The following is a 17,494-nucleotide window of genomic DNA, read 5'->3' on the forward strand; positions in this document are numbered from 1 at the left end:
ATGGATGATTTACCTCCCAGGCAGAAAGAAAAGAAATAGTACTGGTGGTAGCAAGGAAGTGAGAATGGGGACACCCACATAGGGTCCCTGATCTGGAGGAATTGTTTCCCTGCATTCAGAGGGGAGGGAATGAAGGCGTACAAGGAGTTTGTAGCAGGGGAATAAAAGGATGCCCACATTCTGCCTACAAAAGTAAGTGTAGAATTTTACTTGGGAATAACCTTTTGGTATTAATCTTTCTGAAGACAGAGCTTGTTTTGTAGTAAAAGTCTCTTCTGCTTGGAAAACTTTGAACAAGCTTTGTTAATGCTGCTCTCTGGGAGTGGAATTGGACAACTAATTTGAATGGAATATGTCGTTCTGGCTTAAATCCATTTCTGAAGTGGTTCTATAAAATTTAGTATGAAAATATTTTGGGAAATTGGAGATGATAAACTATCTTAGTGACTTTATTTAAAATGTGTTGTGTGGGGTGTGAAAGCAGGGAGGAGGTGACAGAATGGAGAATTTAGGTCTATAAATAACTATTAACCCCTTGCAGACTAGATGCTTTTAAAATAAGGCTTCTATCACTATTATGTTCAGAGTACTATGCTATTCAAAAAAAAAAATAGGCCAGTAAACTATTTTGGGGAGTCTTCTTATTCCAATGAAAGTGATGATTAAGCTTGAAATTTTATTTTCTATTTAAAGCAATTAGTTTTAAAATATGTAATTCTTCAAGTCAATTTATTTTTTTAGTTTGATATTTAGAGTAAATAGTCAATTTTAAGGGTCATTATCAACTTGAAATGTAATCAGTTAAAAAAATTAAAAGTAGTTTTAAATGCTGTATTTGCCCCCAAGCTCCCTTGCCTGGTATAGTAGCTTTATAAATACCATTTTTGAGAATTAGAATGCTGCAGAAAATTGTCTTTAAATGAATTAGAACTCTAACTGGAACACAGCCTTCTGAATTGGGTTATTTTGGAAGTCTCTCAAATATTAAAATACTTTTTTTAGGGACCCTGTATATCAAATGCTTACTCATGACTGTTTGTTTCTCTTTATTTTTAAGACGAGCAAAAATCAAATTAAAGTAGATCTTGTAGATGAGAATTTTACAGAATTAAGAGGAGAAATAGCAGGACCTCCGGACACACCATATGAAGGCAAGTAATGTTCTTTTTTGTGTATGAAATTGTGAACATCAAATTAGGTGTCTTGAGATGTTTTATTATAAAATTAATTTACAAAATCAAAAGCAGTATAGAGCTTCATGTTATGAAATGAGACCTCTTATGCTACTTCAAAATTTACAAAATTGATAATGTTTTGATCCAGTTTATATATGGTCAAATGAAAAATAGTGCTTGTTCTGTAGCAGAACAGATATTAACACATACCTGTAAGGGTGTATTTTACAATTTTGTCTGTGCAACAGAATTGTAAAGGTGTATGGTAATGCTTAATGAAGATGTCTGTTTGCAATGATCTCTGGTTTTTGAAAGAGAATGTTTACTGTGGGCACTGAAAAACTAGACTAGAGGATGTTGAATAATTGTCCAGCATGAATTGTTAGAAGCTGGTATGGCAGTTTTAAAATATGTATTATGATTTTTTTTCTTTAATTGTAGAGAGGGATGTCGTTGTAGTAGGTGAAATTTGGAAGTTAATCAGATTTCTGTGGTTCCTATAATTCAATTGGGCAGGGGGGCGGATTCTAGTGTTACTGGGTGTCTACTGTTACCCTGAAGAATCATATTAGCTAATTTCTAGCTTGTCTATCTCTAATACCAACTGTAATCAAGTATACTGTTTATCAGACCAGAAGAGGAAAGTGATTTAATTCTATCTATAACTGACATAGTGCATTTAACCTTGAGATCCTAGATTATTTGGCTCTAAATTGTTCAACTTTTGTAATGTTATGTGGATATATAACGCAGCTGAATCTGGCAGTGACACCAATAATTAAAATTGCTTGACACATTCCATTGTATGATCTTTCCATTGTATTTCCATATGCATGTAACTTTTTAAATTTGGGGCTGAGATTTTCAATGCCTGTCTTAGTTCTTTCCCTGACAGTTCAGTCTTCAGCAAAAAGTCAACCATTTCAAAGCATGGTAGGGCAAGGGTAGGCACCCCCTGGCACATGTGCCAGAGCATGACGCATGAAGGCGTTTTGCTTGACTCTCACGTCTCGGGCCAAGACTGCACTGCCACAACAAGGATCAGGACCCTTGCAGCTCCCCTGCTGTCTGGCTCTGGCATGCCAGTATTTTACAAGTCAAAGTTGTGTGCGTTTTAGGCACTCGACACAAAAACATTTGCTGCCCCCTGTGCTAGGGATATATATACATGTTGCTTTGTCTGTGTTTGGGTTTTTTGTGAGGTGCTTTTTTAAAAAAAAATGAAAACATCTTTAAGAAACTAGCTCCTCTGAGCTTGGGAGCAAGGACTTCAAGTTCAGTAAAGGTCCCACCCCCAAGTCAGGTGTCTTTTTGTCATCCCTTTGAAAATTTTCCCAAAGTTATTGGAGGGGAATTGCTGAAAACAGCTGTTTTACCTGCTCAGAAGTTTGCTAGAGGTGGTAACATTTTAAAAATCTCAGAATACTCCATCTCTGCTGAGCAGGATTTGTGATTGCTTTCCTTGGCAACAGACTGAGTGAGTCCAGGGAGACTGCAGTGCTCTTAATGCTTCCCTTGCTGTTGCCCACTTAAACAATTCAAGTGTGATAATCAAGAGTCAGATGTCCTCATGCTGTTTTGTTGTTAAATCTCTTCTAATGCTTGAGTGTTGAACCCCAGTAATTGTAATTATATTTTAAAGTGTGTATGTATGTGGTTCATTAGAGTTGAATGCACATGATAAATCTGCTGATACTAGATTTAACAAGTTATGGTGGGTGTGTCTTTTCAAGAAAAGACAAATGTTGCTTTGTGAATTGCCTTGTAAGAGGGACTCTGATAGGACTGCTAAAACAGCTTTCCTCTGTTGTGGTTTATTTGGGCTGGGTTTAAGCTCAGGGCTTGCTTATATGTGTGTAATATTTATACTGAGTCATGACACTTCCAAATAGATGCAACAGTAGTATTAAGCAAATTCAGGATAACCTGTGTGCAGATATGTGGTAAGAGGTTATTTTTGGGACTTGGGGGGGGGGGGGGGGGGGGAGTTCTTTTACAAGTTTCTGGGAACACCAGCCTTCAGGTTACGTTCATCTGTAAAGTGCTGCGAATAGTTATGATGCAGTATGAATAATAATGACAATTTGTCCCGTGTCAGTTTATATTTTGGGGTTAAACTCCAGGAGAGTCCTTTAATTGTTCAGCAAAATCCATGATAATCCAAAAAGGCAAATCTGTTCTTCGAGGGAATTAAATGTTGTCTTTAATTTACATTTGGGAAGACAGCTGCAATATCTGAAATTCCTGTGCAGAATGAATATCTGAAATTCCTGTGCAGAATGGTATGGAGCAGTAAAAATGTAAGGGTACATTTTGGATTTTATAATTCAGCTGTAGTCTTCTCGGCACTTATACAACAGGAGCTTTTGACTGCTTTCTTTGACTGTTTTGCTTGAGGATGAGCCCTTGTGTTTTTATGTCTTCCTACTGTTTACCTTCATTTGTATTTTGTGTTCGTGTTGCAAGCTGAAAGTCTAGCTTCTGTGCTTGAGTTATTAGACACTCTTGCCTTGCAGGCTAAAGTATTTCCCCTTTCTTTCTTGCTATTTTAGCCAGTGTGGCTTTGCTTTTGTACATCCTCAGTGCTAACATCTTTATTGTGTGTATAATCTATTGCTTTTTTCAATCCTGTTTTATACATACAGTTCACACCCTATTAAAAGTTCAAACTTGCTGCTTTTCTACAGTTTGGTTTTTATTGACTAAGGGCATGTCTACTTCTACTGTGCTGCTTTGTTGACTTGTTCCTGCTCTGCATATGCCAAAGGCTGGAAAAAAAGTTTGGTTAGTTGCTATCAGAGCAGTGCCCCGCCTATTAAGAAGCACATTTGAGCAGAGTGTGGCACTGGGGGCATGTACCAATTGGTAACTCCATTACATTTTTTGGAGGCTGCAATGTGTGGAGTGGATAGCTTGTACTTCTCTGTGACACTTCCTAGCACAGTAGGGGGCAGAGTGGACATGGTTTAAGATGATATTTTACAAGAAATAATGGCCACAAGCTAGCAGAGAGCAGATTTAGACTGGACATTAGGAAGAACTTCTTCACAGTTAGTGGCCAAGGTCTGGAACGGGCTCCCAGGGGAGGTGGTGCTCTCCCCTACCCTGGGGGTCTTCAAGAGGAGGTTGGATATGCATCTAGCTGGGGTCATCTAGACCCAGCACTCTTTCCTGCCTATGCAGGGGGTCGGACTCGATGATCTATTGAGGTCCCTTCCGACCCTAACATCTATGAATCTATGATTGACTGCATTTAATTTAAGACTTCTTTCCAATCTTGACTACTCAACCTGTACTTCACACCCTTTCCTCACAGAGCCCATCTTAACACCTTTTTATGTTAAACCGTTATCAGCAGCATGAGCTCCTTTGAACAGGATGGAAACAAACTTCCATCAGTTCCACTGTATTAGGAGTATAAAAAGCACAAGACAACTTTTAACCTTTCTGCACAAAGTTTACAGTCTAGATGGACAGAAATGCAGGCCAAACAGGCTGGAGAAACAGGATGCAGTACATACATTTTTTTTTTTTTTGCTGTTTTCAGTTTTTAAATATGTTGCTTCCTTGCCACAGCCTTATTGAAATTATTTATTTGAGTTCAAGTCACTCAGTTACTTATTTTTTAAATTTGTATTCCTTCTCATTTTTAACACTTTTATTACCTTTTGTTTTTAGTGTTAGTTTTTTGGGTGTTTTTTTAATATAAACATATTCATGATTCAGAAAACTGCTAGGAACCTTGTAGTTGTTACTGAAATCATTGCTGAGTTTTGCCTCACTCTTGATAATACTTTGATAATACTACCTTTTTGATTGAATTATAGCTGTTGGTTTAAGTATGGATATCTTTTGTTGGACTTGAGAAGGAAGAGTTCAGTGTTAATCTTCTTGAGTTTTTCTATGCTCTGAGATGAAGAATAGCACTTAAATATTCCTTAATTATGACACCACTAGATTTATGAGCTTTTATTCAAGTTTTTGATAATCACTCTAGTTACTGAATGTAAATTGTGTGCTCCAGAGAGTTTAAATAATTGGGGAAAGAAGCTTATATAAAATGACATAAAATTTTACAGTAACTTCTTTGAGAGTGTGTAGAATTATGACACACAATTATATGAGAAGCAAGAGGAGAGGCCCTTGTTTCCTTTTATTTGGTAATGTAGTTTAGCTATAGGGAAAAAAGCACTACATAAAATAACTGATTTGAGTGTGATCTTGCAAGCTACCCTTCTTCTTGTGCAGAAGACTCATTAGGAACTTGGCTTGTATAGGGTAACTGCCTGGATTGGGGCTTGGCTTGCTACCCTTGAACAGGAGGATGCAGGAAACTATAGGCCAGTTAGTCTTACCTCGGTCCTGGGTAAGCTTTTTGAGAGAATTATCTTGGCACATGTCCATGAGGAGCCAGCAGGGGAGATTATGCTTGGGGGCAACCAACACGGGTTCATTAGACACAGGTCCTGTCAGACCAACCTGGTGGCCTTCTATGACCAGGTCACAAAATCCTTAGACGCAGGGGTAGCAGTGGATGTAGTCTTTCTGGACTTTAGGAAGGCCTTCAACACTCTCTCTCACCCCATTCTCATTAAAAAACTAGGGGACTGTGGCATCGACACAGTCAAATGGGTCACTAACTGGCTGGAGGGTCGCACCCAGAGAGTGGTGGTGGATGGGTGTTATTCGACCTGGAGGGATGTGGGCAGTGGGGTTCCGCAGGGCTCAGTCCTCGGGCCTGCACTGTTCAACATCTTCATCAGTGACTTTCTTCATCGGCGACTTGGATGAGGTGGTAAAAAGCACCCTGTTCAAATTCGCAGATGACACTAAGATGTGGGGGGAAGTGGGCATGCTAGAAGGGAGGAATAGGCTGCAATCAGACCTAGACAGGTTACAGGGGTGGGCAGATGAGAACAGGATGGATTTTTAAATACTGACAAGTACAAGGTACTGCACCTGGGGAGGAAGAACCAGCAGCATACCTACAGGCTGGGGAACTCCCTTCTTGTCAGTGCAGAGGCAGAAAAGGATCTTGGAGTCATTATTGATGCCAAAATGAACATGGGCTGAGAGTGTGGGGATGTGGTCAGGAAAGCCAACTGCACTTTGTCATGCATCCACAGATGCATCTTAGGCAGGTCCAAGGAGGTGATCCTCCCTCTCTATGCGAGAATGGTAAGGCCACAGTTGGAGTACTGTGTCCAGTTCTGGGTGCCACCCTTCAGGAGGGATGTGGACAACATGGAGAGGAAGGCCACCCACACAGTCGGGGTCAGCAGGGCAGGCCCTACGAGGAGAGGCTACAGGACCTGAACTTGTTCAGCCTCCACAAGAGAAGGCTGAGGGGCGATCTAGTGGCCATTTACAGACTAGTCAGAGGGGACCAGCAGGCATTGGGGAAGTCCCTGTTCCCCTGAGCACTCCCAGGGGTGACTAGAAATAACGGTCACAAGCTAGAGGGTAGATTTAGACTAGACATCAGGAGGCGCTGTTTCACACTCAGGGCGGCTAGGACCTGGAACCAACTTCCAAGAGAAGTGGTGCTGGCTTCTACCCGGGGGGTCTTTAAGAGGAGGCTGGATGAACACCTTGCTGGGGTCGTTTGACCTCAGTACTCTTTCCTACCATGGCAGGGGGTTGGACTTGATGATCTGCTCAGGTCCCTTCCGACCCTACAACCTATGAAACTATGAAACTTGATGGATATGGGTTATAGGTAGAAGGTATACAGTACAATCTTATATACTTGGAATAAAAGAACAAAGTAAATTGTAAAGGTAAGTGAGAGAGAAACTTTTTCATTCCATTTGGGAATAGAGTAGTGCACACAAGGAGTGCTGTTGCCTGTACCTTACTTAATAGGAAATAAATGTAAATTGTTGTATAGATTCTGTTGTCTTGCAGTGCTATGGTTCATGAAATTGCAGTTAGGTAGAGAGTTTAGATGTTTTGATATTGTCACAAAATGCAGAATTATTGGCAAAAGATTATAACTTCTTAAAAATACCAGTGAAATAAGAAATTCTTAGTTTTTTGTATCGGAAATGGTCTTAGGGACAGGTAATATAATACTGAAGTAATGACTGCTAAATCAGAAATGTATGCTGCTCTACTAGAAACTGTAGTATACAGCTTGAAGGAGTGACCTGCCCTTCCGTATGTACTGTAGATCTGCAAGTACATGTTGGTTGATTTTGCTCATTGAATTTATGTGCACATGTATTTTCACAGTGAGACCTGGTTAAGCAGTACATAGCACATGGTGTATATAGTGTACGTTAAAGAACTTCAATGCTGTATGAAATCCTTAAGCTATACAGCAGGTTAGCCCTGAGATGTAGGCAACTTAAACTGAAATTGAATTGATATTTGATTCCATGTTATGCAGAGAGAGTACTTATAGTGATCAAGTTTTGGAATAGTGTGCACAGTTTTTGTTTGTTTGTTTCATACTACTACTGGGCATTATCATGTGTGTTATGATTTATTTAGTGTTTGTTTTTTGGTATTTTGTATGAGTTTAAAATCTATTTTAAATAGTGTGGGAGGTTATGACAAATCAAATAAAAAGATGAAGATTACTGAACAAAATGGGTGCCTTTGAAAAATGTGCATTTCATTTGAACAAGATTTGTGGATCTTACTAATTAAAATTGCATTTATATGTATTTGTGTCTGTATAAAATGTAAAATCTGGAAGAGATTTTGAAATAGGTAACACTTTAGGTTATATTTAAACTACTGACTATTAATTTAAGGCAAACTTAGAATCATGCTGATTTCAGTGCTTTCATTGATATTATATACTAGTTGTTTTTTTAATTTGTATAATCTCTAATTTGTATTTTGTTTGGTTTTTTTTTGTTTTTTTTTTTTGTTTTTTGTTTTTTCTGCAGGAGGAAGATATCAGCTAGAAATAAAAATTCCCGAAACCTATCCATTTAATCCTCCTAAGGTACTGTGATTTTAATTTTGAGAATAATTTTGCTATGTCATGCTATTCAACTTCTTTTTATGTAGGAAGACATTTCCTTTTCAGCTTACTTTTTTCTTTTTCAGAGTCAGTTTTCCATTTTTTGGTTGTTTCTTGGTAGAGACTTGGCAGAGTAAACGTTCAGCTTCATAATTGCAGATTGTCAATAGTCTGAGGTTAAATTTTGGACAGTCTCCGAAGCGTGGATATCTGGGTAGGAACTCTGGTTTGAAGTAGATACCATATAAATTGACATTCTCTCTTTCTGTTAGATAAACCTTCTGAAGATTGCTCTTATATAGAGAGTATTCAGAGAAGAGTGATTAATTTTCCTTTTTAAGAAATGCTGTATTAGTGACATACTATATACTCCTAAGTTTCTTGGACTGCATAGATTTCATTTGGCTTTATCTTATGTTTTGTATTCCAGGTTTCTAGTAATAGCTAAATGTGATTGCTGTTACTGTTCTGCTGTACCTTGAATGAGTGTTGCAAGCAGAGTAATAATATTTCAGAATACATAGGAATCTTCTTTTTATTTTGCTGCCATATAGTTAAATGATGCTTAGCGCACATGGTTTGGAGCTATTTACAAAATAAGAGGACCTGAAAAGAGCAGGGGAAAGCAGAGTCATTTGAAAATAAGAAGTTCAGGGGTTGAGGGTTGAAAATAAGTACATGTACCAATCCATTATTGATAAATACACCCTGTAATTTTGAATTTGGCCTTTTCATCAGGGTGTTGCAATTGAACCTCTGTTGGCAGATAAGGTAGAAGTTGTCTTATTTTTAAGCCTGGACAAATATCTCAAGATTAGTCTTTCTTTGATCAAACTACAGAGAATCGGTCTGTATTATGAGAGTTTAATCATTTTGTGGACTAGCTTCCTTTCCGAGTTAATTCCACTTTGTGGTTGCTAAATGTCCCTCGCAACCACTACTGTTCATTGCATCAAGGGTTGTGATATGGGGAAATGATGTGTACTTTCCTATGCAAATAAATTTTACTGTACTCCTCTAATATTTCTTCTCCCATGATATACATCCAGTTCATTGCTCCTTTTAAATTCCCAGGATCCATGTTTTCTACTCCTAATCTAGGCTTTGATTCCTTGAGCACTCTTTCCCTTCAGAATACTTGCTCCTAAGTGCAGGTATTTTGAGAGCTGTGGGTATTATGCTTCTGCCAGCTCCTCTGTAAACTCTGTACTCCTACTTATTAGCCTGGCCTTCAGAGTCAGACTGACTGAGCTTCCTGAGTCCTCCTAATACAATTCCTAATGCAGTCTGTATTTCAGTCGCTAAAGTACCCCTTTGAATTAGGGCAAAGTGTGGATCCTGGTTATTTTCTGTCTCTCATATATGGGGGGGTTTGGCAGATTCAGGCTGGTGCTTCCTAGCCCTAGTTTTATAGGTGGCTTTCTAGGGACTGAAATGAGATGGAATGAAAAAGGAAAGATCCTTGTCATAAGATGGCAACCTCCACTGGTGACTCCTCCAGAAAATTCTACTTCCAAAACTTTTTAAGAAGGGTTTATTGGAGCTCACTGCACTGCAGCTCAACCTTACTGGTTGTTCTGGGAATGTGCTAGTTTTTGTACCTCCCCCTCCATGGCTAGGCTTTCAGTACCTTGTGCAGAATGGACTTTGTCAACCGTAATCATCCTTCATTTAGTATAAGAAATAACTTAGCACTGGCCTTTTCCCACAGGGCCAGGGAGCTGTGCCAATCCCAGCCTAGAAGGGAGCAGAACACATGCCCCGAGTGTTTTGGTACCTTCCCAGTGCTGAAACACGTAGGGAGCATGTTTTGCTCCTGGGTTTTTCAGTGGCTCAGTGTCCACTGAAGACTGACTAGAACAGGGGTGGGCAAAATGTGGCCTGGGGGGCCAGATGTGGCCTGCCAGGCCATTCTATCCAGCCCGCAGGCCCCCTAAAAATTTAGTAAATTAATATTTATCTGCCCTGGACTGTCTGTCATGTGGCCCTTGATGGCTTGCCAGAACTCAGCAAGTGGCCCTCTGCCCAAAATAATTGCCTGCCCCGGACTAGAGCCAGCCAACCTGCCCCCAAGCCCAGGTAACCCCAGTCCCAACTGCAGCACTTAAGTGCTGGGAAGTGTAGGCCCTTGCTTCGCTGCATCTGGGCTGGAATGCAGTACGGGGAGTTCACAGTGGAGAGCTCTGAGCATGCGATCCAACCCCTCCCTTCCCTAATGTGGCAACCCCCTGATCCCCTTCCCTGACCTGGCAGACCCCTGCTCAGACTGCAGCACTTTGTTCTGGGAAGCATAGCTCCCTAACAAAGGAGACGAACTCAGGATCTTCTCCGTCAAAACCTCACGGGATGGAGAGGCGCAGTTCTGAGCTGGAACTCCTTGGGGGTGTGGTCTCCTGAGCTGGCAGGTCAGTCTGCTGACTTGTGCCCTTGCTGATTTCTTCTGTCTCTGGGCAGAGTTGAGCTGTGTGCCCTAAGGACCCCTGGCAGCCTGGGGTCAGCACTGCAGGCTCTTTGCTTCTCTGCTTGAACTTCTATACTTGTAAGTTTTCTTTTCAGGAAAACAAACCTGGGAGAGTTCTAAGGGGCTTCAACATGTATACACGGCCAAGGTCATTGCAGTACGGGTTTTTCTCTATTTATGCAAGTTCTTTATATGGAAATTCGCTCTTATGCGATGAACATATTTAGATCCATAATTCATTATATGTGAGGTAAATTCACTCTTATGCGATCAGCATAGATGCCTCCCCCCTACACTCCCCTCTGCCCAAGCAGGTAAGTTTGTGGGGGGAAGCGGAAGGGCCGTGGCCCCACTCATCCCGGGGGGATTTGGGGCACGGTGCAGCCCAGCTGCTACAGGCAGCTGGCACTGGCCACTCCCAGGGCCACTGAAGCCAGGGCTGGGGTGAGTTCTGCTCTATTCCCTCTGCTTTGCTGCCTTGTGCAGCCCTGGGAGTTGCACCTCACCCCTTCCCTAGTCCCAGCCTCCCTCCCTCTCTCCCTCACCGCCATGGGAACCTATTCCTATTTGTTACATTGTAAAGTGGGCTCATTTTATGCAAATTTGATTTATACGCCATTCTCTGGGAATTCATGCACTGCATAAATCAAGGGAAACCTGTATACACAAAGAGTAGGAAGGAAGGAAGGACAAATGGGGTACAGACATACTATCATGACCAGTAAGAGAGTGAGACCCTAAATGATTGAAATACATAATTCAAAAGCTCTTGTACCAATTTTCTATAGAATTTTGGATGAGGATTTTCGCACAGGACTTTAAAAGAATCAATTATTGTCAGGATATGTAAGGGCAAAGAGAAGAAATCATTAGTCATAACTACAAAGTGATCTCTGCCGGCCATCTCTGGAAAGGTCTTCAGTTGGATTCTTCTCAAGTAATGTTGCACTCTGTAGAAAAGAAACTTCCACAATTATGATGTAGGTTTTGAGCAAACTGTGAATAGCTGATGCAGTTTTCCTGCCTGGCAAATCCAGAAGAAGTGACAAGAACTAAAGTTCAGTCTTTACATAGCTTTTACCAGTTTGAAAAGCTTTGACCCAGGAGTTGACCTGGATTTTGAAGACTCCTGGAAAGATATGTCTATCCAAGAAAGTTTTTGTTTCATGCTTGAGATAGCTTTACACGTGTGTAGCATAGAAGATAGTTGTGTACTGTCAAATGTCTTCCCTGTAATAAGCTACTTCAAATAAGGATTTATCTTGCTTTACTCATTTTATCTTGTTCATACTGCTCTGCATAGCAATGCTAGACAAAGGTACCTGCAACCTTAAATTGAGTGCTGTGATTTGCTTTGAAACTGGTGGGGGTTTTGTTTTTTTTTTTTTAACTCTTCAGGCCTCCTGTGGGAAAGCTGTCTAAGGCTGCCAAGGAGACTACACAAGAATATGTGGGTGCTAATGATTGAATTGGTGGACCAATCCAAAGAAGATCTTCAGCTCTTGGTAGACTTCTGCTTCTGCAAACAGTTTTAGACTAACCATCAAGTAAAGAAAAACCAGGGCTGTGTGTAAGCCACTCTTGGAAGAGAGTCCCTTCCATATCCATGAGGGGCAGTAAACTTCTAGTGATTCTTGAGTTCACTCACTTGGAAGCATCTTGAACAGTTATGCTGGGAAGATAGTCTCTTACATCCAGAAAGCTACATAGTCTTCAGCATGCTTACAGAGTGTGTCAGTATGGGTTCAAGCCCTCCAGTAAATTACAGACCTAAAAAGCTGATTTTCTTTTTGTGGTGCTGTACAAGTGGTGAGACTAACATTTTATAGAAAGTACATCAGGCAGCTGGAGAACTTTCATCAGAGATACCTTCATGCCCTTTTCTGGGTGAGGTGGTATGACTAATGATAATGTCCTGTATGTCCATTGACTGTATGTCTATGGTGGTAGTAACAAGCAATGAACTTAACACGTGGTTTGGATAGTCAGCATGCAAATGCCCAAGTGATTCCTGTATGGTGATTTAGAGCCTCAAATCAAATGACATGCCCTTGTTTAAGAAAGTGTTTTAAGGACATCCTAAAGGGGCAATTGACTGAATGCAACCTACTGCCTAATTTTTGTCCTCCATAGGTATAAATAGGCAGCAATGGAGCAGCAAGGTAAGGAAAAGCACAGATAATGAAAGACTTGTCCAGCAGCCATCCAGGTTGCATGCTAAGTGGTGCTGTAATTTTGTTACAAAAGACACTTATCGCAGGTGGGCCTGCATAGTCATGTGTACAGGCACTGTGTTTGGGTTGCCTAGCCCTCACTGTGACATTTTGTCATGCTTGACTGTGATGGATTCCCACTGACAATGAGTTGGAGTGCAACCTGGGATGGGGGGTCAGAAGGAGATGAATGGAAATTGATTGCTGGATCATAAAGCACCATTTTAGTTTTAAAATTTGTTAAGAATACAGTTCCCTGGCTTTTATTTTAATATACTCTGTTTTGTAAACAGAATTCAAATATCTTACTCACTTTTGCTAAATAAATTAAGTTCTTAAAATTATTTCTGTGCAAAAATGAATGGTCAGTGAGAGAGATCGTTCTATTAAGACAGGAAGTCGGTTGTAATCAAATATCATTTTATACTAGTTGGAGAATATTTTGTATGGAAGGGAACAGAGATGGATGGTTATAAACGGAGTACAGATAAGGTACTAGGGAACCCTCAAAAATATTCTTGTTGTTGCTACTACAGTTTACCAGAACAAGTGGAAGGCTGCATGTAAACAAGATTCCAGGGACTCCTGGCACTTTTGTTTTTAATAAAGAAAAATTGCTGCATGGTCATTTTAAATACCAGGGGGTGACAGCATCCACTTCAAGGTGCTTGAAACTGTGTCTATACTTAGTCTTCGAGTTGTGTTGAAGCAGTGGCACTGCTAAGAGTTGGTTGATTAAAAGACCTGCACCACTGGGGAAAAGACCTTAAGACAGTTATTTTGTGCGACTGGGAGAGAGGGATCTCTGTGTGTGAGGAATAGTGGGGTCAGCCTGAGAAATGGATCTTTTTTTTGTGCCTCAGTCCCACAATCTTGCTTACCCTAGGTGAAATAAGGTTCTTTAACTGTCTGCCAAGACATGGGATAACAAAGCTTTATGGCATATGCTCTCTTGTACAGTGATTACTGAGCAGGCATGTGCTCTCGTGTTTCTTACATTCTTCTGTCTTATAATCTATTGTAAATTAGCTATTCTTTCCAAAATGAATTCAGTTAGCCTACTCGGATACTTCCACTTTTTTCAGAAGAAGTGTTTTCCTGTTTTTATAGTATTCTATTTTAGTATTGATTTTCATTTAAAAAAATCTTCTTTTGTTTTGTTTTCTAGGTGCGGTTTATCACCAAAATATGGCATCCTAATATTAGTTCAGTCACTGGGGCCATTTGTTTGGATATCCTGAAAGATCAATGGTAAGGGATTCCATATAGTTCTCAGTCTTAAACCTTGAATCATAGAAATATGCTGCCCTTCATATACTTGCAGTTTTATCTCATGAGCCCCAAATCTCAACAGGCTTTTAAAGCTTTTAAAAATATTTTTTATTTCATAGTTTGATTTTCATTCATAGATTCTACTTATTTTGTAGTTTTCATGTCCATTTTATGCAGTTTCCCTCCTCCAATAACAAATACTAGTATGCCTACCCAAGTGGCCAATTTAGGTGTGGGTAGCACAGCAAATATTTATCTTAATTTCCCTCCTTTGCTTGCACTTTATTTGTAACACTGAGAGGTACCTACTGCTGGGTGCCAAGTGGTGGTATATGGAATGGGAACACCAGAATATAAAAAGTAGGGTGAGGGAATGTAGTGGAAAAGAAGAAGGTCAGAAGATACTGACCTCCAAACTTTATGCACTGCTTTAGCTGTGGTGGTGTTCACTGTTTGAGACAGAATATTTTCCTGTTATTTGTCCCCTCTCAGCATTCCATTTGTCAGTAAGCTCTAAAAAAGTTATCATTGCTTAAATATGTGGAATAGGCCTGCAGGTAACCCTGGCTGTAATTACTGACCTTGTATAGACTTTTTAAAACGTAAGAATTCCTATCATGTTATTTTCCATCTTAGTCTCTCTGATCCACAGAGGATGAGAACTTGTTACAGCTCCCAACTACAGAGCATAGCTTCCTAGTTTAAGCAATTTAGCATGCTTTCAGCCCTTGCATACTTTGTAGCTGTCCTTTTGGTTGACATCATGGTCCACGCCATAGACCTCCATAGCAGAAAGCTTGAATTAAAGGGTCAGGTTTTGTAACTGAGCTACTCCTTTATGTGTAGGCACAGAGAATAACAACACGAGGAGGCAGTGTTTTCTAATTTCACTTCAGAGCTTCACAGCTGTTTTATAACTCAACAACTTTACAGCTGTTTCATAATTCCACATCTTTGTTGGTAGTGGTTGCTTCTTTCTACATGAAAGTTTGGGGTCCCTGGCAAGTCTCTCTTTCAGCCTGCAATAGTAGTTTCAGTAATAGTTTCTTGGGGGAGGATTTTGGCCAAAATTTCTGCAACTGCAATTCAATTGTATCTTTTTGTTCTCCTAAATAGGCTAGAAAGCCCAGCATTAATTCTTTTTTAAATTTGTTTTCAGCCATTCTTATGTGTGTTTGTTTTTTCTTTTGGGGGGTGGGGAGGTTGTGACCTAACGAGCTCTTTCAAACCTTGGGCTTGGAGAATTAATCTCTGTGCCTTGGTTTCCATCTGTAAAATGGCAAAAGAACTCCCTTCAGTCCTCTTTTAGTATGGCTTATCTGTTTACCTTGTTGGTAGGTGCTGCTTCACTAGGTGATTGTTTTGGGCTGGTTACATGGGGCTCCAGTTTTGGCTCATTTAAATGCTGCTGCATTAGTGTTCCTGGCCATCTTTTGATTTGGAAGTGCTGGGGAAGAATCTCCCAGAAAGTTTCCGTTTTATCTTTTTATTTCTATTTGCCTTTATCCCTTTCAAATGATTTGTGTGGTACTAACCCCTCCCTCTTATTTTGTGAGACTGGCTGTGGCTTCTTGCTGAGTTAGTTAATAGTATTTTAAGCAAGTGGCAGTTGCTTAAGGGTTGTAGAAATGTGTTTTTTGGTGTTCCTAGGCCCTTGCTGGCCAAGGGATAATGGGGACCTTTTGAGGTTACTGGCAGGCTGTACTGATGGGTGAATTCTGTTGTTATGGCTGCCTTATTTTTTTGAACAGCTTGTTGTAAACTTAAATGAATTCCTGTACTTAGAAAGGCAGTCCACTTGGCAGTGTCAGTATGAAGCATGAATGCTATTTAAAAAAAATTTTTAACTGCCTGTACTATTACCTTTGCAGTGGCACTTCCTGGGTATTTTTTAGCTTGGATCAAGAAATGCCAAAAATACCATGATCAAATCTGAAATAAGGACTGGGCTGATAGTATTGAAAAAAGGGACAATCTAAAAAATGCTGTCTAGATAAATAACTTTAACACCCATTTTAAAGGAAATGGATGGGTACCCTGCTCAAATTTTTTAATCACTTCGTTCTGAGACCTCTGTTCAGTCCTCTTGTCAGATATTGAATAAGGTCTTTGAAGTGCAACTACTTTAGCTTCTAATGATTTTGCTAAATACCCCTGTTGTTGATGCTGTATTTAAATCTATATCAAATTCTGACACACCTCTCTGATTCCCATTGAGGGCAGAATTTGGGCCAAACATGCTACAATCTAGTTTCACATTTGTTAGTTATATTTGTGACAAAAATTAAAATAGTCAATAGCTTTCATATTCTAACGAGCATAGTTAATGTAGTGTTGCCCATGTTGACAGGAGAGTTTTACTTGCTTGGAAAGTAACTTTGTTGAATGATCTTGTAGTAAAGGTAATTGAAATTCTTTTCAGCTATGTTTTTGAAACTGAAAGTCCTCTGCAGCTACTGATGTTCATAATCCTTGTAAATTGGTAAATCTCTCTTCCTCTTCAGCATCAAGTGCACGCTTCTGTCACATTTATCATGTATGCACTCTGTTTAGAGGAGACTGTCAAAACTGAAGATGAGTTGGACAGGTGGTTCCTGAGACATGAGACTGAAAATAATCGTAAACCAACTTTTGTCTGTAAAGCTGAATCAGCTCTGCCTGTAGACTTCGGATGTATAGAATTTAGGAGCCTTAAATTAGGACTGTATACGTGAGTGCACGTGTATGTGGTATTATTCACTTTGGAAACTGGAATGTCACACACAAGTTCATCAGGCTCCAACAGATGAGCAAGTCCTCACACCTGAACTGCCACAAATAGTGTGGTCTAGTAGATTTTTAGCACAGGCTCTTTGAAAAGGAGTTTCTGAGCTCATCTTCTGTTTTTACGGCTGTTCAACTTCTGAGCGGCTGGGGGCTGTACAGCGTTTGGGCTCCCCAGGCTTTCCCCACACTGTGCTGCTATGCCAACTCTCCTGGCCCACAGCCTGTGCAGACTTCCCGCAGGCTGCCCCTCTCCCTGCCCCACCGGGGCAAGAAGCAGAAGCTGGAGGAGGGAGGTCAAGCCTGGAGACTGGAAAGGCCAGTAAGTAGGGGAGGAAAGGGGAGCCCATGGGTCTCAAATTTAACCCCTCATGGACTGTGAGTTGGATGGCCCTGTTCTAGTTGTTATAAAGCCTCGTTTGTCTAGAGAACTCTCCTGCTCTACAGACATGAACGATGCCTCCCAAACTCCTTGTGAAGTACATTGGTATCATATCCATTTCTGTGTTTAAGGTAAAAAATGAGCAAGTTGTCCAAATCATTGACAGCTGTGTTGAACTCGACTCCCAATTTTAAATAATGACGGTGTTTTGAGGCACCATTTTTTTTTTCCTCACCATTAGTTTGGGGAATA

At 40.3% G+C, this 17,494-nt stretch overlaps 1 protein-coding gene across 1 annotated transcript in view; it reads left to right on the top strand.

Moving 5' to 3' along the window:
- UBE2K (ubiquitin conjugating enzyme E2 K) overlaps nucleotides 1–17,494 on the top strand; it is a 54,363-nt gene that overhangs the window by 25,499 nt on the left and 11,370 nt on the right. The window contains exons 2-4 of the mRNA XM_006258475.4: nucleotides 1,058–1,151; nucleotides 8,075–8,133; nucleotides 13,994–14,076. Of these exons, the coding sequence (XP_006258537.1) occupies nucleotides 1,058–1,151; nucleotides 8,075–8,133; nucleotides 13,994–14,076 (236 nt within the window). The remainder of the gene's footprint in view (nucleotides 1–1,057; nucleotides 1,152–8,074; nucleotides 8,134–13,993; nucleotides 14,077–17,494) is intronic.

Source organism: Alligator mississippiensis, chromosome 2 (assembly GCF_030867095.1).
Source record: "Alligator mississippiensis isolate rAllMis1 chromosome 2, rAllMis1, whole genome shotgun sequence".
NCBI classification, from domain to species: Eukaryota; Metazoa; Chordata; order Crocodylia; family Alligatoridae; genus Alligator; species Alligator mississippiensis.